This window comes from Sinocyclocheilus grahami, unplaced genomic scaffold (genome assembly GCF_001515645.1).
Source record: "Sinocyclocheilus grahami isolate Dianchi unplaced genomic scaffold, SAMN03320097.WGS_v1.1 scaffold1424.1, whole genome shotgun sequence".
Taxonomy (NCBI): Eukaryota; Metazoa; Chordata; class Actinopteri; order Cypriniformes; family Cyprinidae; genus Sinocyclocheilus; species Sinocyclocheilus grahami.
This window is the reverse complement of record NW_015506603.1, coordinates 172726-195629: the sequence shown is the minus strand read 5'-3', so window position 1 is coordinate 195629 and position 22904 is coordinate 172726. Positions and strand designations below refer to the sequence as shown.

Here is a 22904-nt window from a genome sequence, read left to right as displayed (position 1 = left end):
TATAATGACTTATACTGTCTTTTTACACATTGCGTGGCATCGCGCCGCGTAAACATAAAACCATGTTTGCATTTGTGATCGGAGAAACGACAAACAACAAGCGCTACTCTACACTGCTCAAAACTCGCGTTTGAATCCTCAGTGGCAAATCCTTTAAATATGAAAACTACTAGTCAGTATTATTTGTCAGCATCATAGACTGTGGTCAGCATGCGCGCCGAAGGGGAAATGGGAACTGAATTCACCGTAACACTGGCATTGTAGGCTGCTCTCCCAGGAAACAGTCCTCGTCCTCCGTAAAATGCGCTGCACACATCTGAATATTTGGTTTGAACTGTTCTGGAACACTGTTGTAAATACAACTTAACCACTGATTTCTAGTTGTGTCCTCTTTTGGAAGACCAAACAAAGTAGTTTTGCTTTCACAACGAAACACACAGCGTCTCCACGATATGGTGGCGGCAACAATACTACAGCGAGAATCAAAGTTACACCTTCTTTCGTTGCGTATACATTTGGGCGGTGTTATGCAAATCTTCCCACATAGTGACGCAGTCATGTGGGAGACTGTTTGAACTAGGCGTTTTAGGAGGGTGTGGACGAGTCTTAACTTTTATAAAGAATATCTCTTTGGGTTTGAGACTTTAGTCTTTGCAACTTTAGGGATCTTATCTATTCACAAACAGCTTGTAACACTCCAAAGAGAAAGGAAAACTTGAAATCACATCATATGGCCCCTTTAAAGTTATAGTTCACATTCAGTTGCTGGTCCCCACTGACTTCCATAGTATAGAGAAAAAAAAATAGTGCAAGTCAATGGGGACTAACTGAAGGTGAACTATCCCTTAAAAAGAGATTCTTACATTTGTAATCACACACCTGGTTCAATAGGGTGCTCTTGTATGAAAGTAGCAGTGACTGTGACAGACTTTCAATGTCAACCCTGCTGTAAAAGATGCGAGATCTAATCTTGTTTGTCATCTTACGAATCTCAGTGGATTCGTTTTAAAGGGGAATGTTTGTAAATGTTTCAGATGAGTGTAGAAGAACTGGAGCAGTATGTGAACCAGCAGTTCGATGAGCTGCATAGGCTGGTTCGCCTGGAGGAGTGGCGTGTCCTGCACCTGGTGGATCTAAAGGAGGCGTTCCTCACTGCCCAGGCCGCTGAGAAGATAACTGAGATTAGTGTCCACACTGAAAAACTGCAGGAGGAAATGGATTCTATCACACAACAGCTGAGTGAATTGGATCAGGTAGAGCAGGATGGAGTTGCCCCTATGTCCCTGGCCCCACTGTTGGCCGCCAGACCACCACGTCCACCTGAAGCTCTTGTGGAGCCCATGCCACTGGTTAGTCACATTTTTATTTATATAGTGCTTTACTTTATGCACATTATTTCAAGGTAGCTTTACAGAAGAAATGGGAGTAATATTCAGAAAAGAGGTTGAGTTCTTTACATTTATACATTTGCCAGATGCTTTTATGCCAAGGCACATTTCATTCAAGGTATACATTTCATCCATTCATGCACTCCCTGGGAATCAAACCCATAACCTTGGCGTTGCTAGGGCCACGGCATACTGGTTGAGCTACAAGAATGCAAGAACAAGTCATATATTAGTTAGGGATATATTTGATAGTCAGTGTAACTGAAGGATATGTAAAAGGAATAATATGTTGTCTATAAGGTCCATCCCATATTTTTTTGCTTCATCCAGTCCCTAAGATTAATGTGTAAGGGGATAGCTTGACATTTTCAGCTGTTCTCCAGCTGACAGTTAGAAGCAATTCATCCTATGAAAAGTTTATAATAGTTTCCCAAAGTGGTCCATGCAATCATTAAGCATCATGCTTGTATGAGCCATCATGGAGGCAACTTGATAATCCATAATATTATCATGTCAGCATTTCATAATTATAATAATGTTTAAAATTTAAAATTTCACAAGACATTTGTAAAAATGAGAAATGTTCTTTTATTTGCCTGTCATTTGGGTCTTCCCTTGTTAACATGCCCTGTATTCAAAGTGAAAGTGGTCTGGTGCTGTCTGTCAATACATCTTGTGGTGCAGAGATGAGTCATGTACTGAAAAATGAAAACTACATTAAAGGGGTCATATGATGCAATTAAAATTTTTCACTCTGGCCGGACACGGCATCACAGTATGGTAAGGGGTGTAACATTTCCGTCACATGTTTGAGGTATTCGGCCAATCACAACGCACTGGATAGCTGGCCAATCAGAGCACACCTCGCTTTTTCAGACCGAGCGTTTCAGAAAGGCGGGGCATAGAGAAGAAACAATAATGTACAGTATGTGGAAAATAATGTGTTTTTTGAACCTTCAACCGCATAAACACATTTCATTACACCAAATACACAAAATAATGTTCTTTTTAGCAACATCATATGACCCCTTTAAGTAAATATAATGGGCGATATATTGCATCACCAACAATTATTGAGGTCATGTACATATAAGTCGATATATTGATAACTGCGGCAGGCCTTGTTTAGGGTGCATAAATAAGGGCTGAAATAATATACTGTAATATCACAGAACAGGAATGACTGATGAATCTGAGCTGAAACTTAATATAGAGATTAACTGAATGGTGTCTAGCAAACAACATGTTACAGTATGATAAACTAGCTTGGGAATTGTATGAATTTTTGTAATATATGGCATACCAGTAGAACAGTGATCTCAAATTAATAACCCTTTTCTTTGTTTGTTTTTTTCCTTTCAGGATCCTGATTTGAGGCTAAGGTAAGAGATCTAAAATAATCGGGTTGTTGTCAGGTTGCTGCGGTTCCTCAGAGTTTGACCTGCAGGGGCATTTCAGTGAAAGGGTCATGATCTGCATTATTATTATTATTATTATTAATATTATCGTTATTATTATTATTATTATGTAATTGTTAAAAAATTATAATTTTATCATTTCTTTTTTTCTGATGGTATATATCGTTACCATGGTACAAAGTGTCTGTCGTTAGAGATGTTGCTAAATTGTTGATTTTGTGGTATGAAAATATATCCTTACAGCACAGTACTACTTAAAAGTTATACAACTGACCTAAGAGTTATAACGAAACATGCATGAGAGTAGGGCCAGGCTAGATGTTAAATAGAGTTAAAAGTGCAATAAGCAGTGAAAAAAAACTTGTGGTACATAGACATAGACCCAACGTGTACTCTCTCAGACAACGTGCAATCACGAATTCAGTTCTCTTTTGCATCTTGATTGCATCAAATACACACATAATTATGTCAAATGCCTGTCGTGTGAAGTATTCACGTGAAAAAAAGCCTCTAACACTAGCTTGCTCTTTTCGTTTTCTATTCTATCTGTTTTTATTTTTATTTAATATATAATAAAAATAAAAAAAAACCTTGCTTACATGTACTGCATTAGGCTAACTGAGACTTGTTATAGCACTTGCGTATCATTGCTCTTTTATTGATTTTGATTGCTTCCATTGTCCTCATTTGTAAGTCATTTGGATAAAAGCATCTGCTAAATTACTAAATGTACATGTGAACACAGTCTTCCATAAGTTAAATTAACAAACAGTTGTGAAAAAAACAAATGTGTTTCAGTGTATTGGATCCGTGCAGTCAGTCTTAGAACCTGTTTACACCTGATATTAAGATGCATTTTGGTGCAGGGCCTTAAAGGGACAGCAGTCTAATAAACCTGCTGCTCTCTGTGTCATTAATGTTAATCAAACAACAAAAGACAGAGAAAATCACTCACTGTTCTTGAATGAATCACTTTTGGATCTTTAATAAGAATCAGTACACATTTGATTCATATATTTAAGACTATACAGTGTTAGTTATACATTTGATTTTTCAATTTATGTAGTATTTTTTTATTACATGTTAAATAGGGGTGTAAATCGGATGGTTCGTCATGATACAATATCGATTCTCATACCCAGCGATACGATATTTGCTGATACTTCAAAAAATTCTATGATACGATTCGATACAGGAGAATATCGATCAATATTATTATATTATATACCTATTTTAAACAACCATCTACATTTTTATTAACTCACAGATGCAACCAAAACATATAACATGAACATTTTATCTTACATTTTCACATCCTGTTCCTCAATTGGGACATTCACAACAAAAAAGTAGGCCTTTTTGTTTTTAAATAATAAAGAAAAATAAATATTTGAAAAAAAATTAAGTCGCCAACAAGATCAGTAATTATAAGTGTGTTTGTATGGGGGTAGAATTGTTGCTTAATTCCAAATAAATAGATTATGATCCACAAATAAATAGAATGAGATCCACAAATAAATCTACAAATGTGTGCAGCTATCTACAAATGCACAGGACGCGATTCACAAATGCGTGCAGCTATCTACAAATGCACAGGACGCGATTCACAAATGCTTGCAGCTATCTACAAATGCACAGGACGCGATTCACAAATGCTTGCAGCTATCTACAAATGCACAGGACGCGATTCACAAATGCTTGCAGCTATCTACAAATGCACAGGACGCGATTCACAAATGCGTGCAGCTATCTACAAATGCACAGGACGCGATTCACAAATGCGTGCAGCTATCTACAAATGCACAGGACGCGATTCACAAATGCGTGCAGCTATCTACAAATGCACAGGACGCGATTTACAAATGCGTGCAGCTATCTACAAATGCACAGGACGCGATTCACAAATAAATGCCAGGCAAAGTTGTGGTTGTGACATAAATATATATTTGTGAATATGTTTTTTATTTGCAAATCTCATTTTATTTATTTGCGAATTTAATTCATGTTTGTGAAACTTTAAGATTTATTTGTGGATCTCATTCTATTTATTTGTGGATCATAATCTATTTATTTGGAATTAAGCAACAATTCTACCCCCATATGTTTACTAGGATATTCGCCAAGGCACACACTGATGTAATTTGGTCTGTTTTTCTTCATCCATGCACAAAAAAACAGAAGAGAGCTCAAGCATTAGCACGCTGTCGATGCGGCTGTCTCTGTATGCGTGCGCTTTGGATGTGTGCGCGTGTCACTGCGTGCTGAAAACTTCTCACAAGCGCTCGACAATTCCGTCAACAATCCCGAGCGTCTTTTCCGCTCACCCTTCAGGCAGTCTTATCGTGCCGACTCGTGAGTTTGAATGAGAATGCACGCGTTGGCGGTAATGCATAGACTGACATTGGTGAAAATGTGGACTGTGTCAGAATAAGGTGCCTATTTATACTACAGATATCGATATTTTACGTGTGGCATCGATGCGTCGTCATTTAATCAATGTATATCGATGGATCGTTACACCTCTAATGTTAAATAAACGTGCTGAATAAAATTTATCATGCCATGAAATAAGATTTTGGTTATATCGCCCATTCCTAGTTGTGACAGTACTGTCGGATCCAATATAGTCGGCACTGCATCATCTTTTATTTTCAGTCTCTGAAAAGCCTGTGTTGAACTTGTTTAAAAGCAAATCCACAGTAAACTGAAGTAAATAAATGAACAGTGTCTTACTGACACAATCTGGAACTTCTTTAAAAATAAAGTTCATCCACTCTTTGCTAATGTTACACCAGGGTTCCTCAAATCTTGCCCTGGAGGGCCAATGCGCTGCAGAGTTGAGCTCCAACCCTGATCAAACTCACCTACCTGTGATTTTCTAATGATCCTGAAGACATTGATTAGCATGCTCAGGTGTGTTTGATTAGGGTTAGAGCTAAACTCTGCAGGAAAGTGAATCTCGTGGGCCAGATTTGAGGATCCCTGTGTTACACAACAAACTAAATCACACTATTAATGCAGGGAGCAGGACTGAATGCAATTGTTAAATAACCGTTTAACAAGTGACATAATAATGAATCATTACTGCTTAAAAATGTAAGTAGAAAATTCTACTGTTAAAGCATGAAATAAGATACAGAATCAGTTAATTTGAGTTTAATGTGGGTATATTATCAATAAAGTAATCATTAATCATTTGTAATTATTAAAAATATATATTAGCCATTTATATTAATGTGATTCAGAGATGAAGCCCATAATACTAATGTTTTCCACAAGGCAGCCACAGGATAGCAAATCCTTCAAGATAAAGCAGAGGTGGGACTTTCAAGTCACAAGCAAGTCTCAAGTCAAATCCCAAGTCCTCAAAGAGTTAAAGTTAATGAGATAATTAAGTGATTAATTAAATGATGATTTAATTAATTAGTAAGTAAGCATTTGTAATGAACACCTGCTGTTAACAGTGTAGCAACTCATAATGTAATAACTGCACAGAATGTAAAAACTGCACATAATGTAATAAGTATTACATTATTATTGTAATAAAATGTTCATAATGTAATAATTTTCTCAAAACGTAATAAAACCTTGAGCTCATAATGTAATGACAATGACAAACATGCAAAAAAATAAGAAATCAGGAAGGGGGCCAACACTTTTTCACATCACTATATATATATATATATATATATATACTGTAAAAAAATTATATATTCTGGGTAAAAAAACATATATCGATATCTCGATTATAATCGATTCTCAGTTTTACGAAACAATATCGATTCTTAAATCACAAAAATCGATTAGTCTAGCCTGTTTTGGAACATTGAAGGGCACTTCCCATCCAATAAATCACAATAAGCATTGTGCTTTGGTACTTTTAATATGAAACAAAGTCTCAGATTTCAAATTCTGTCCACTGTATTGCAGTATTCAAACAAAAAATGCCGTTTTGGCGTTGTTTTGTGGAGTGATCACTGTAGCATGGCGCACCTCAGTTCAATAAAAGTGGCAATGCGAGGCGCACGTGAATTGATCATCTCCTCCCCATTAATACCAGTTTCAGCACAAAATAAACATTACTAAACATCTGAAGGTAAGTTAAAAGAAAGAGTACAACTTTACAATCCATCTCCTGTCTCATGTAATCGCTCAATCAGTGTTTCAGCCGTGCAAAGACGCAATATAACGACTTGTAAACAATGTCACTTAACGTCACATTTACCTCAGAAAAAACATATTCGGTGACAATAAACTCATTAGTAAGCTACAAGCCCGATTCCAAAAAAGTTGGGACACTGTACAAATTGTGAATAAAAACAGAGCTCTCATGAAATCCAATCATTTCAAAATGTCTCACTTTCAACATTTGATATGTTATCTATATTCTATTGTGAATAAAATGTAAGTTTATGAGATTTGTAAATTATTCCATTCCTTTTTTACTCACAATTTGTACAGTGTCCCAACTTTTTTGGAATTGGGTTTGTAGAAAAATAAACTGTAGAGAGGCGCATTTTGCTAAATATGCAACATATAACATTCATTATAACTTTTACTGTTCTTCAAAGTTACATTTCATTCAGTGTAATTTAAGCAGTTGTATAGCTTGGTAGGGGCTCTTGATGCGCTGACGCCAGCCTCAGTCCACTCCTTGTGAAGCTCCCCCAAATTCTTGAGTGGATTTTGCCTGACAATCCTCTCAAGGCTGCGTTTATCCATTTTGCTGGTGCACCTTTTCCTACCACACTTTTTCCTTCCGCTCAACTTTCTATGAATATGCTTGGATACAGCACTTAGTGAACAACCAGCTTCTTTAGCAATTAACTTTTGTGGCTTCCCCATGATTGTGTAGCCTACTGACCCAGACTGAGAGACCATTTAAAGGCTCAGGAAACCTTTGCAGGTGTTTTGAGGTAATTAGCTGATTTGGGTGACACCATGACTTTCCAATATTGAAATTTTTCACAATAATTTTCTGAGACACTGAATTTTGGGTTTTCATTATCTGTAAGCCATAATCATCAAAATATTTGAAACACTTGAAATATTTCACTCTGTGTAATGAATCTATATAATATATGGGTTTCACTTTCTGAAATGAGTGACAAAAAATATTGACCTTTTTCATGATATTCTAATTTTTTTAGATGTACCTGTAGTGTACAGGTGCATCTCAATAAATTAGAATGTCATGGAAAAGTTTCAACTCAAATTCAACTCAAATTGTGAAACTCGTGTATTAAATAAATTCAATGCACACAGACTGAAGTAGTTTAAATCTGAAGGTGTACACACACACACACATATATATATATAGTACCTGTAGTGTACAGGTGCATCTCAATAAATTAGAATGTCATGGAAAAGTTTCAACTCAAATTCAACTCAAATTGTGAAACTCGTGTATTAAATAAATTCAATGCACACAGACTGAAGTAGTTTAAATCTGAAGGTGTTGGTTCTTTTAATTGTGATGATTTTGGCTCACATTTAACAAAAACCCACCAATTCACTATCTCAACAAATTAGAATACTTCATAAGACCAATAAAAAAAACATTTTTAGAGAATTGTTGGCCTTCTGGATAGTATGTTAATTTACTGTACATGTACTCAATACTTGGTAGGGGCTCCTTTTGCTTTAATTACTGCCTCAATTCGGCGTGGCATGGAGGTGATCAGTTTGTGGCACTGCTGAGGTGGTATGGAAGCCCAGGTTTCTTTGACAGTGGCCTTCAGCTCATCTGCATTTTTTGGTCTCTTGTTTCTCATTTTCCTCTTGACAATACCCAAGATTCTCGGTTGATTAGCTGATTGGCATGTCACCATATTCTAATTTGTTGAGATAGTGAATTGGTGGGTTTTTGTTAAATGTGAGCCAAAATCATCACAATTAAAAGAACCAAAGACTTAAACTACTTCAGTCTGTGTGCATTGAATTTATTTAATACACAAGTTTCACAATTTGAGTTGAAGTACTGAAATAAATGAACTTTTCCATGACATTCTAATTTATTGAGATGCACCTGTATATGGCCTACCACTTTTAAAACAGGGCCCTGTGACTCACCATTATATCTATATGATAAAAATTACAGGCCTCTCTCATCTTTTTAAGTGGGAGAACTTGCACAATTGGTGGCTGACTAAATACTTTTTTGCCCCACTGTATATTGATTTAGCTACTCCAAAGTTTTAACTTCTTGTTCATGTGCAGGTTTCTTTGTTTTGTTTATGTTTGAATGTAAATGAGTCATTTTCCACTTACAGAGCAGCTAATCAAAGGAGGGCCCCAGAAGATCCTTCAGGAGATGAAGACAGAGAAAATGCATATATTGGGCATGCACCCTAAAACTAGCAACCATTCTGTCACCAGCTCTCCCATCTTCTTTTCATACCTCACTTGGTGGCATAAAAACTATGACTATATCTGAATGTAACTGTGCTGATGATATTGCTTCATTTTAACCAGTTATTTGAATATTTGCAGCTAATTGTTTTATGTTGAACCAATTTATTTCCTTTTTAATGAAAGGCAATAAAGTAATATGTAAAAGCTGAGGAGGCACAAACAAAACTAAAACTGAATATTTTGTCTGTTATTTGTATTGTGTTAAACAAACAAGATTGTTTTAAACAGCTTAAACCAGTTACCATGTATTTTTGTTTTTGTTTGTTTAACATTTGCTTTCTAAAAATTATTTATATACCACTCCTGGGTTAATTGTGCGATTCATGAAATGCGGTCTCATACCATACAAGCTCACATCATCATGCTATACTTTGATTCTATTTGAGCTTAAATGCAGAAGATTATATAGTTGGTCTAGCTGTGCATTGTTTCTAATCCATTTGTTGGCTGCTTTTTCTTTCAGAAAGAAATGTACCATTGCTTGCGTCACTGATGCCCAGTGTACCAAATGTGTTTCAACCCTGATCGTGACACTTTGCTAAACCATTATTGTGTTTAAGTATTAGTGTGTTGTGTCTGCAATTGGCTTGTATGCGTTTTCTCAATATTGGAGGGACCACCAGGTCCTGTTTATATATATATATATATATATATATTGAGTATCAAAACTAAATCTACAAATGCAGCAAAACACTGAGAGAAAGATTTGCTGCATTAGTAGATTTATTTTTGATACCTAAACTATGCTTTGCTAAGGGGAAACATGGCATTATATTTTTGATATGGTCTTTGATAGTGTGCAACAATTAGATTGGTTATACTCAACAACTTCTGCTTTTGTTCTGATTATTCCTTGCTGTAAACAAATAAAAAAAAGTTTCTGATCTTTTTCATTTGTTCATCTGAAGGCTGGTCATTTTCACTATTGCTAGCACATAGCACATACCATCAATGAATGTATAGGTTAAGCTCTCAGAAAAACAGAGTAGAAGGTTAGGTGTTAATTTATGTCGCTATGTTGTTGAAATCGCTTTGACGATTTAATTTACTGGTCCTAAACTCCTTCCATAATCTGATATGATGATGATGGTATGACAGATTTAATAATCAAAGATATCAATGCCTTTGTGGACTGAAATACTCAGTCAGCCAGTGTGCAAGCACTCAAAGCACTTTCCTTAAAAATAAAAATAAGTGAAATAAATCCCTACCTGTCCGCAGCTTCAGAAGCAAACAAAACCAATGCAACCTGAGTAAACACATGAGTGAGGACGCAGTGTCTCGTTCCCTACTCAGGGAACCATGGTTACATAAGTAACCCGAGACGTTTTTTTTAAGCTAAAAAAAAATCCAACACCTATCAGCCATGTGACTTGCTCTCTTGAAATTAAAATGTGTTTGTGCCACCTTCAGCAGCATTAATTGCAACCAAATGCTTCTGATAACTGGATGTTAGTCTTTCACGGCACTGTGATGGAAGTTTGGCCCACTTTTCTTTGCAGAACTGCTTTAGTTCAGCCCCGCTGGAGGGTTTTCAGTGTCCTGCTGCATAATCCCGTTGAGCTTGATCTTCTGATTACAGACTGAAAACCTGACATTCTCCTTTAGGATTTTCTGTTAGAGAGCAGAATTCATGTTTCCTTCAATTATTGCAAGTTGCCAGGCCCTGAAGCAGCAAAGCATCTCCACACCATGTTTACCATGTTTGACCATAGATATGAGGTTCTTTTTTTCAGTATTTGGTTTACATCAGATGTAATGGGACCCCATCCTGCAAACAATTTGACAAAATTCAGACAAGCATTAATATGCTTCTGGGATAGCAGGGTATTTTACCTCACCACTCTTCCATGGATGCCAGTTTTGTCCAGTGTCTTTCGGAAAGTGAAGCCAAGTACATTGACCTTTATTGATGCAAGAGAGGCCTGCAGTTTCTTCAGGTATTGTCCTTGGGTCTTTTGCGACTTCCTGAATGGTCATGTCACAGAAAATGTCACTGTGCTCTTGGAGGAATTTTAGAAGGTCAGCCATTTCTGGGAAGGTTTACTACTATCCCAAGATTTTTCCATTTGAAGATAAAAGCTCTCACTGTGGGTTTTTTTCTTCTTCAACATTACTGGAATTTCTTTCACCTTTGGCATAGTGTGTTACTGGGAACGACCTATTTAACCAACATCCTGCTGTTGAAAAAGTTTTCATGTAAGTGTTGATTTAATTTGAAGTCTGACAGCAATCAGGTCTAGTTGCATCTAGTCCAGCTGAACCCCATTATGAATGCAGTATCGTAGATTTAGAACAGTTGGTATTAGATAATGTTTTTGCTTCAATAAATAACATTGTCATTTAAAAACTATTTTGTGTTTACTCAGGGTGCCTTTGTTTTATGTTAGACATTGTTTTCATTTCTGAAACTATTTACTATGAAATATATACAAAAACAAAAGAAATAAAGGTGGAGGCAAACAATGTTTCACATCTCTGTACATTCTATAGTAATTGTAAATTTTTCCACTTCAGTTTTACTATAAATGAAAAAAAAAATGAATCAATTTACCTTCAATAAAGATGCCGCGTCAATTGCATCTGCATGATTTCTCACTGACATGTCCAATTCAGAAACTCGGGTCTAAAAAGGAAATCCTGAATTTCCAACTGATAAGTACAAATTTGTGGTTGGATTCATGTGCGATCAACTTGTAGAATACAATATTTGCGACTACTTGAACAGACAAAGTGTCCGCTTTTGGCATATAGAATGTTCTATTTCTATCTTCCCAACCCATTGTCAGGGGCGGATTTAGTGATTTGGGGGCCCCAGGCAAAATACAGGAATGGGGCCCTATACAATTTCACACATTTACAACCTTGAGGTTCCTTTCACTGTTGCTCGCTGCTGCACGACTGTGCCCCATAGTTGTGTCTAATCTTTTAGCTTCAATCAAACCACGATATGGACTAGTGTATGTGAATATTAAATGGCAAAAACACTATTTAGCTACTACAGACGACAACCGCGAGCGTTGCGCATGCTTAAATAGCAAACTAGCAAACGAAACGCTTGTTTGAATTTTGCGCCATTCATTCCGTCACTTCACACATTTACCAGTAAATTCCGTTTTTATGAATAGATTCCGGGATTCCGTCCCCCATTTTCTACATCGCCCTACTTTTGCTAAGAAGCACGTTCAATGCGGACGCACAGACGGTTGTCGTGGTAATGAACACCAGAGCAACCACTTGTGCGTCCGCACTGAACGCGCATCTCGCATATAAAAAGCATTTTAGGGGGCCCTTGGCTTTTGGGGGCCCAAGGCGGTCGCCTACCTTTGCTTAATGGTTAAGTCCGCCTCTGCCCATTGTGATGTCCTTTTGTAAACATTTTCCCTGAACAAGGCTCATGTTATAATTCAGTTTGTTTGACTGCGCCTTTGCTATGGCTATGCAATCGCAAGTACACTTGACGCTTCCACTGCTCTAGGTGGTCATTTTTCTTAGCGTAAGTTTTGCATTTCACTGTGTTCCAAACTGTGACCTGTGAATTTAATTTGTTCTGAAGACGTATTTATGACCAACAGAATATTTATACATCATGGCATGACTTTCTAGCTGAATTAAAAGGACTTTAAAGAGTTGGAGTTATACTTTATTGTCCTTTTCAGGAAGTTTGTCTTCAGCCTAAAACGAAAGGGGTCGAAGTGATGTATATTCCTTTACACCCAGAACTGTCATAGCCATTTTAAAAAGATGTGCATGCTGTGATTTTGACAAACAAAAGACTCCCATACCAATCTTGCATCCAATAACTTAACAGAATACCCAGAACTGCTTGCTAAAATAAGAACATAATTCTGATTTGTGCCAAAGAGATATTCATCATGAGCTTTACAAGTATAGGAGCAGTCAATGACCTAAGTACTTACAGTGCCGTGAAAAGGTTTTTGCCCCCTTTCTGTTTTTTTTATTTTTTATTTTTTTGCATATTTGTCACATTTAAAAGATTCAGATCAAAAAATTTTAATATTACACAAAGATAATGCAAGTAAATACAAAAAGCAGTTTTTAAACGAGGGTTTCATTTATTAAGGGAAATAAGCGGTCAAAACCTCTCCAGTTAAATCATGAAAGAACATGTGATTAACCATGTTATTTTAGAAAGCTGAGTTAGCTGGCACTAGCACACTCAGGCCTGATTACTGCCAGACCTGTTGAATCAAGAAATCACTTAAATAGAACCAGTCTGATAAAGTGAAGCATGCTTAAAGAGTAACACATCATGCCACAATCTAAAGAAATTCAAGAACAGATGAGAAACAAAATAGTTGACATGTATCAGTCTGGAAAGGGTTATAAAGCCATTTCTAAGGCTTTGGGTCTCCACCGAACCATGGTCAGAGCCATTATCCACAAATGGAGAAAACTTGGGACAGTGGTGAACCTTCCCAGGAGTGGCCGGCCTACCAAAATTACTCCAAGAGCGCAACAACAACTCATCCAGGAGGTCATAAAAGAACCCAGAACAACATCTAAAGAACTGTAGGCCTTACTCGCCTCAATTAAGCTCAGTATTCATGATTCAACAATAAGAAAGAGACTGGGCAAAAACAGCATCCATGGGAGAGTTCCAAGGCAAAGGCCATTGTTGGTCAAAAAGAACACAAAGGCTCGTCTCACATTTGCCAAAAAAATATCTTGATTATGCCCAAGACTTTTGGGCAAATATTCTGTGCACTGATGTGACAAAAGTTGAACTTTTTGGAAGGTGTGTGTCCCGTTACATCTGGCGTAAAACCAACAGAGCATTTCATAAAAAGAGCATCATAGCAGCAGTCAAACATGGTGGAGGTAGTGTGATGGTCTGGGGCTGCTCTGCAGATTCAGGACCTGGACGACTCGCCATAATTGATGGAACCAATTTGGCAGAGATGGTCAAGAAGAGAGAGATTACAAAATAAAGAACACTTTAACACAAAATTATAAATCGACTACGCCACCCGGAATACACCGGGAAATAACAGCCTTATCAAAGGCACACAGGTTCGCTACCAAGGCAGGGTGAGTATGGAGACGTGGACTGGAAGGATAAAGACAACAGGCACTTTATTGAAATATAAAAGTAAAAAATACACAATACATTGATTCCACACAAGGTCTCAATCACCAAAGCACAAGTCCAAATTATACATACAGATACACAAAAAAAAACAATAGAAAGTAAAGGAGATGGCCAGCAGGGGTCCTCAGCCTTCCACCCAACCCTCAACAAAAAAAGAGAAAAGAAACCCACAACACAATTGTGAAAACACAACAAGCTTATTAAGCACAGCACTCTATGTATGCACACCAGTACATTACAACCACAGCTGGGCTCTCCCACTATAAAGATCGACTGAAAAATACAATACAAACAAAAAAAGAAATAAACAAATCACAAAATACAGAAAACAAGGAACACAATACAAAATTAATTACACACTCCAAAACAAACAAAGGAAAAAACAATTATAGGCCAACTGTTGTAGCTAACCAAATAAACAACTTAATACTTTTCACAGAAAAGAACGAGGAAAAAAAAAAGACAACAGATAGTCAAATATCTGCTCAGAAGAAAACAAGTAACAGAAGACAAAATCACTTCAATAATAACTCAAACGCACACATGCACACACGGCGTAAACACAAACTCACGAACAATAACAAAATGAATAAAGATGAGACCCAGGCAAAACAGCAGTGGATGTATTCTGCCCCAAACTAACAATCACCGAAACCCTTGCACGTGCAGTTACCTGCCGAACATGGAATAGTGAGTTACTCACAATAAACTGAGAATTAAAACAAGGGAACAAAAATTATACATTCTGTGTACTGCACTTTTCTTAATTTCGGAATGATATTCAGATATATCCTGTTTTTTTTTGTTGTTGTTGTTGTTGTTTTCCCAAACAGACCTAGTATCGCAGTATCATTACGGTATTTCATTATGCAATTGTTCTTCTTCCTACTTATCATTTGTATATAAAGTAAAAGAAATGGAACTTTATATATACATACTTGAGGAGCATCAATAATGATAAATCTGGCATCAGAAAATTTATTATTTACTTTAACATATTAAGTATGATTGGCTGAGAAGGAAAAAAAGCCACTTGATAATAAAAGGGTTCAAATTAAACTTTACACGTTTATCCAAGAGTAACTGTGGCTGGAGTGCATTAAAAGCTGAGCTAAAATCTACAAAGAGTTGCCGTGCATAATCATTAGAATTCTCTAAATGTTGAAGAGTCAAATGACTGACAGTATTAGCATCAACAGTCCCTCTTTCATCTTTATAAGTGTCACGCTTATGCTGTAATACACAAAGATAATGACAGAAGTTTCGAAAAAGTCTTTAATCCAACACACGGGTAGAACAGATGCCAGTATAACAGACGAGACCGGACAAACTCGAATGGAACACAAGGACTTAAATACAAGGAACAAACAAAGGGAACTATTTAAGACACAGCTGGGGCCTGTTAGGAAGCCGGATTAGCTGGCTAGCCAGGTAAGTTTCAGTTTAGTTTGCACCAATCCTGGGTTTTAGGTACCATGAAAGTGGCTTGGCTTTTAGCGGCACTCATTGCCATAGTAACTTACACTGCACAGCTAACCAGCTCCAGGGCAGGTTATGTTCTGGGTAAGAGATCTCAAACTGAAATTGGACCAATCAGATGTGAGCAAAGTGACACACGGCTGACGCAAAAAAAAAAAAATCACTCCCCCCAGTTTCTCTTCCTACAAATTAAAGGTCACTATAAAGTACTTAAAAAAATTACAACACAATTGTCTGGCTTTAATGATAATTACAATTTGCATATGATTTATATATTTATAAAATGAGTATATTAATATTAATCCATTACACACAAGCACTTTTAGTTTAACAATTATTATAAAGCATTTATTTTAAATGAATATTAATATATACAGATCATATGTAATATGAATAAGTGGTAGAATCAACAGATAACGCGTTAAAAATGGCTACATGTGACCATACATGTTGGAATCTCTATCGCTATATATTATCAACTATAGTAAACTAACTTCATAAGTTTAATTTGTGACTGCACTAATAGAGCAAGATAATTTCTTTTATTTGTCTTCTTTCATGGACAAGTACTTCAGTGCAAATGCATTTAAATTCTTTGTATTCTTTAATCACTTAACCTTTAACAAAAACATTTTTGAATCTCGCTGACTCTATCTCGTGAAGTAAATTACACTTGCTCTGTGTTGCAGGGCACGTGACTGACTGTTCGCCTCTGATTTTACACATTCATGTGCACGTGCTCCACAAACTCAGGATCACAACCTGAGGTGACAAAGAAAGTTGATGGTCAGCATCATGGTACCAATAAACCTGGATTGGAGTGGTTTGGTTTTGTCAACTCAAAACTAATCCTGTAACTCTGAATTTGTTCGTCCACCATCATGGTACAGGCCCCTGAAAGGAATGACTAATCAAATCAGGAACCATGGCAACAAACACAGGCATGGGAAAGTGCAAACGAAAAAAAACTGAATAACATTGTGACAATAAGTAAAGTGAAATGGATCTAACAATAAATTTACATGACATTTCAGTCTAGACACCACATGTTTCTCCAGGCATTTTGTAACTATAGATGTTACAGCAGCTGAGGCCTGTTGCAAAAAGCCAGTTTCTGAGTTTTCGGGCTCAAGAAGGTGGGTTGGTTTTGCTACACGGCTACCCTGCTCCAGAGCAAGTTTTATTCTGGGTTGAGATCGCAAACCCAAACCTGACCAATCAGCTGTGAGTAAAGTGACATAGATCTGATGCAATTGAGCCACTCCCCCATATCTCTCACTTCAAATTAAAGCAGTTTAGAGTAGACACAAAATTGCCTGAATTTTAGAGACAAAATTTCCTTTTGCTGCTAATTATTTATTATATTCATAACATGTGAATTATAATTATTCATAATTATATGATATATAAAAAATATATTATATGAGCTGGCAAATTAATATTAAATTTGCATTAATTTGAATTAATTAAAAAATATACATTGCCTATAAATAAGTTTCAATATATAAAGCTTTTAAAATGGCTAAACAAAATGTATTTAGTCAGATATTTTCTTTCTGCTGCCTTCTCAAATGTTTGCTGCAGCAGCAGTGTTTATTCCTGCCTTGTAAATGCATTTAAATTAATTGTATTTTTAATAACAGCATCTCTTCATTTTTAACAGAGAATTGAAATGCGCAGACTCTTGTGAGAAGTAAATGAAACCGATGCTCTCAGAGCTCCGTGTGATTGGCTGTTTGCTGCACACATCACACTTTCAGGTGCACACGCTCCAGAGTTAATCACAAACTCTGGATCAATCCTGAGTTGTGCTTTGTGAGCCTGCTGAACCTGGGGTGTATTCCAGAAAGAAGGTTCAACAAACTCTGAGTTAAAACTTGAACTCTGAGTTGACTTACCCTGAGATTGGAAACAGAGTGGATTGAACTAACTCTGCTCAGCTGTTTTGAAACTGAAAACTCAGAGTAGGTTGACTGAGTTTAGCGTGTGCTGACCTAAGTACTTACAGTGCCGTGAAAAGGTTTTTGCCCCCTTTCTGTTTTTTTTATTTTTTATTTTTTTGCATATTTGTCACATTTAAAAGATTCAGATCAAAAAATTTTAATATTACACAAAGATAATGCAAGTAAATACAAAAAGCAGTTTTTAAACGAGGGTTTCATTTATTAAGGGAAATAAGCGGTCAAAACCTACCTGGCCCTACATGAAAAATTAATTGCCCTCTCCAGTTAAATCATGAAAGAACATGTGATTAACCATGTTATTTTAGAAAGCTGAGTTAGCTGGCACTAGCACACTCAGGCCTGATTACTGCCAGACCTGTTGAATCAAGAAATCACTTAAATAGAACCAGTCTGATAAAGTGAAGCATGCTTAAAGAGTAACACATCATGCCACAATCTAAAGAAATTCAAGAACAGATGAGAAACAAAATAGTTGACATGTATCAGTCTGGAAAGGGTTATAAAGCCATTTCTAAGGCTTTGGGACTCCACCGAACCATGGTCAGAGCCATTATCCACAAATGGAGAAAACTTGGGACAGTGGTGAACCTTCCCAGGAGTGGCCGGCCTACCAAAATTACTCCAAGAGCGCAACAACAACTCATCCAGGAGGTCATAAAAGAACCCAGAACAACATCTAAAGAACTGTAGGCCTTACTCGCCTCAATTAAGCTCAGTATTCATGATTCAACAATAAGAAAGAGACTGGGCAAAAACGGCATCCATGGGAGAGTTCCAAGGCAAAGGCCATTGTTGGTCAAAAAGAACACAAAGGCTCGTCTCACATTTGCCAAAAAAATATCTTGATTATGCCCAAGACTTTTGGGCAAATATTCTGTGCACTGATGTGACAAAAGTTGAACTTTTTGGAAGGTGTGTGTCCCGTTACATCTGGCGTAAAACCAACAGAGCATTTCATAAAAAGAGCATCATAGCAGCAGTCAAACATGGTGGAGGTAGTGTGATGGTCTGGGGCTGCTCTGCAGATTCAGGACCTGGACGACTCGCCATAATTGATGGAACCAATTTGGCAGAGATGGTCAAGAAGAGAGAGATTACAAAATAAAGAACACTTTAACACAAAATTATAAATCGACTACGCCACCCGGAATACACCGGGAAATAACAGCCTTATCAAAGGCACACAGGTTCGCTACCAAGGCAGGGTGAGTATGGAGACGTGGACTGGAAGGATAAAGACAACAGGCACTTTATTGAAATATAAAAGTAAAAAATACACAATACATTGATTCCACACAAGGTCTCAATCACCAAAGCACAAGTCCAAATTATACATACAGATACACAAAAAAAAACAATAGAAAGTAAAGGAGATGGCCAGCAGGGGTCCTCAGCCTTCCACCCAACCCTCAACAAAAAAAGAGAAAAGAAACCCACAACACAATTGTGAAAACACAACAAGCTTATTAAGCACAGCACTCTATGTATGCACACCAGTACATTACAACCACAGCTGGGCTCTCCCACTATAAAGATCGACTGAAAAATACAATACAAACAAAAAAAGAAATAAACAAATCACAAAATACAGAAAACAAGGAACACAATACAAAATTAATTACACACTCCAAAACAAACAAAGGAAAAAACAATTATAGGCCAACTGTTGTAGCTAACCAAATAAACAACTTAATACTTTTCACAGAAAAGAACGAGGAAAAAAAAAAGACAACAGATAGTCAAATATCTGCTCAGAAGAAAACAAGTAAAAGAAGACAAAATCACTTCAATAATAACTCAAACGCACACATGCACACACGGCGTAAACACAAACTCACGAACAATAACAAAATGAATAAAGATGAGACCCAGGCAAAACAGCAGTGGATGTATTCTGCCCCAAACTAACAATCACCGAAACCCTTGCACGTGCAGTTACCTGCCGAACATGGAATAGTGAGTTACTCACAATAAACTGAGAATTAAAACAAGGGAACAAAAATTATACATTCTGTGTACTGCACTTTTCTTAATTTCGGAATGATATTCAGATATATCCTGTTTTTTTTTGTTGTTGTTGTTGTTGTTTTCCCAAACAGACCTAGTATCGCAGTATCATTACGGTATTTCATTATGCAATTGTTCTTCTTCCTACTTATCATTTGTATATAAAGTAAAAGAAATGGAACTTTATATATACATACTTGAGGAGCATCAATAATGATAAATCTGGCATCAGAAAATTTATTATTTACTTTAACATATTAAGTATGATTGGCTGAGAAGGAAAAAAAGCCACTTGATAATAAAAGGGTTCAAATTAAACTTTACACGTTTATCCAAGAGTAACTGTGGCTGGAGTGCATTAAAAGCTGAGCTAAAATCTACAAAGAGTTGCCGTGCATAATCATTAGAATTCTCTAAATGTTGAAGAGTCAAATGACTGACAGTATTAGCATCAACAGTCCCTCTTTCATCTTTATAAGTGTCACGCTTATGCTGTAATACACAAAGATAATGACAGAAGTTTCGAAAAAGTCTTTAATCCAACACACGGGTAGAACAGATGCCAGTATAACAGACGAGACCGGACAAACTCGAATGGAACACAAGGACTTAAATACAAGGAACAAACAAAGGGAACTATTTAAGACACAGCTGGGGCCTGTTAGGAAGCCGGATTAGCTGGCTAGCCAGGTAAGTTTCAGTTTAGTTTGCACCAATCCTGGGTTTTAGGTACCATGAAAGTGGCTTGGCTTTTAGCGGCACTCATTGCCATAGTAACTTACACTGCACAGCTAACCAGCTCCAGGGCAGGTTATGTTCTGGGTAAGAGATCTCAAACTGAAATTGGACCAATCAGATGTGAGCAAAGTGACACACGGCTGACGCAAAAAAAAAAAAATCACTCCCCCCAGTTTCTCTTCCTACAAATTAAAGGTCACTATAAAGTACTTAAAAAAATTACAACACAATTGTCTGGCTTTAATGATAATTACAATTTGCATATGATTTATATATTTATAAAATGAGTATATTAATATTAATCCATTACACACAAGCACTTTTAGTTTAACAATTATTATAAAGCATTTATTTTAAATGAATATTAATATATACAGATCATATGTAATATGAATAAGTGGTAGAATCAACAGATAACGCGTTAAAAATGGCTACATGTGACCATACATGTTGGAATCTCTATCGCTATATATTATCAACTATAGTAAACTAACTTCATAAGTTTAATTTGTGACTGCACTAATAGAGCAAGATAATTTCTTTTATTTGTCTTCTTTCATGGACAAGTACTTCAGTGCAAATGCATTTAAATTCTTTGTATTCTTTAATCACTTAACCTTTAACAAAAACATTTTTGAATCTCGCTGACTCTATCTCGTGAAGTAAATTACACTTGCTCTGTGTTGCAGGGCACGTGACTGACTGTTCGCCTCTGATTTTACACATTCATGTGCACGTGCTCCACAAACTCAGGATCACAACCTGAGGTGACAAAGAAAGTTGATGGTCAGCATCATGGTACCAATAAACCTGGATTGGAGTGGTTTGGTTTTGTCAACTCAAAACTAATCCTGTAACTCTGAATTTGTTCGTCCACCATCATGGTACAGGCCCCTGAAAGGAATGACTAATCAAATCAGGAACCATGGCAACAAACACAGGCATGGGAAAGTGCAAACGAAAAAAAACTGAATAACATTGTGACAATAAGTAAAGTGAAATGGATCTAACAATAAATTTACATGACATTTCAGTCTAGACACCACATGTTTCTCCAGGCATTTTGTAACTATAGATGTTACAGCAGCTGAGGCCTGTTGCAAAAAGCCAGTTTCTGAGTTTTCGGGCTCAAGAAGGTGGGTTGGTTTTGCTACACGGCTACCCTGCTCCAGAGCAAGTTTTATTCTGGGTTGAGATCGCAAACCCAAACCTGACCAATCAGCTGTGAGTAAAGTGACATAGATCTGATGCAATTGAGCCACTCCCCCATATCTCTCACTTCAAATTAAAGCAGTTTAGAGTAGACACAAAATTGCCTGAATTTTAGAGACAAAATTTCCTTTTGCTGCTAATTATTTATTATATTCATAACATGTGAATTATAATTATTCATAATTATATGATATATAAAAAATATATTATATGAGCTGGCAAATTAATATTAAATTTGCATTAATTTGAATTAATTAAAAAATATACATTGCCTATTTCAATATTTCAATATATAAAGCTTTTAAAATGGCTAAACAAAATGTATTTAGTCAGATATTTTCTTTCTGCTGCCTTTTTGCTGCAGTGCTGCAGCAGCAGTGTTTATTCCTGCCTTGTAAATGCATTTAAATTAATTGTATTTTTAATAACAGCATCTCTTCATTTTTAACAGAGAATTGAAATGCGCAGACTCTTGTGAGAAGTAAATGAAACCGATGCTCTCAGAGCTCCGTGTGATTGGCTGTTTGCTGCACACATCACACTTTCAGGTGCACACGCTCCAGAGTTAATCACAAACTCTGGATCAATCCTGAGTTGTGCTTTGTGAGCCTGCTGAACCTGGGGTGTATTCCAGAAAGAAGGTTCAACAAACTCTGAGTTAAAACTTGAACTCTGAGTTGACTTACCCTGAGATTGGAAACAGAGTGGATTGAACTAACTCTGCTCAGCTGTTTTGAAACTGAAAACTCAGAGTAGGTTGACTGAGTTTAGCGTGTGCACCACGACTATGAAAAGCCATGATCAATGGAGCTCCGAAATTATGATTCACCATGGCAACAGCTCCCGCCAAAAAGACTTCCACATACTACGGAATACATAACTTTAATTCTAAATGAATCTTATCAGAGGTGAAAACTGGCAGAAAGGTAATTTACTGAACTAATATTTATTTTCATGGTATCCCACGGGCAAAAAAGAAAAAAGAAAAATAATGTGGCAGCAGAAAAAGATTAAACAAAAACATAATTCACTTCAAATTATGTTACATGACTTTATAAATATTTGAAATTCAATAAATATCATTCAGAGTATATCTATTTCAATGTGCAGCAGCTTTTTCCACATAGTCTAATGCTTTTTCACATAATTAAATGTTCTCTAATTCAACATG

The 22904-nt window shown here is 36.6% G+C and overlaps 1 protein-coding gene across 2 annotated transcripts in view; it reads left to right on the top strand.

Annotated features, from left to right (window-relative positions):
* trim44 (tripartite motif containing 44) overlaps positions 1 to 10111 on the top strand; it is a 48217-nt gene extending 38106 nt beyond the window's left edge. For both annotated transcript variants that reach the window (XM_016256390.1, XM_016256389.1), the window contains exons 4-6: positions 1035 to 1349; positions 2751 to 2770; positions 9079 to 10111. In XM_016256390.1, coding sequence (XP_016111876.1) covers positions 1035 to 1349; positions 2751 to 2770; positions 9079 to 9160 — 417 coding nt within the window. In that variant the 3' untranslated portion in view covers positions 9161 to 10111. The remainder of the gene's footprint in view (positions 1 to 1034; positions 1350 to 2750; positions 2771 to 9078) is intronic.
* The last annotated feature ends 12793 nt before the right edge of the window (positions 10112 to 22904 follow it).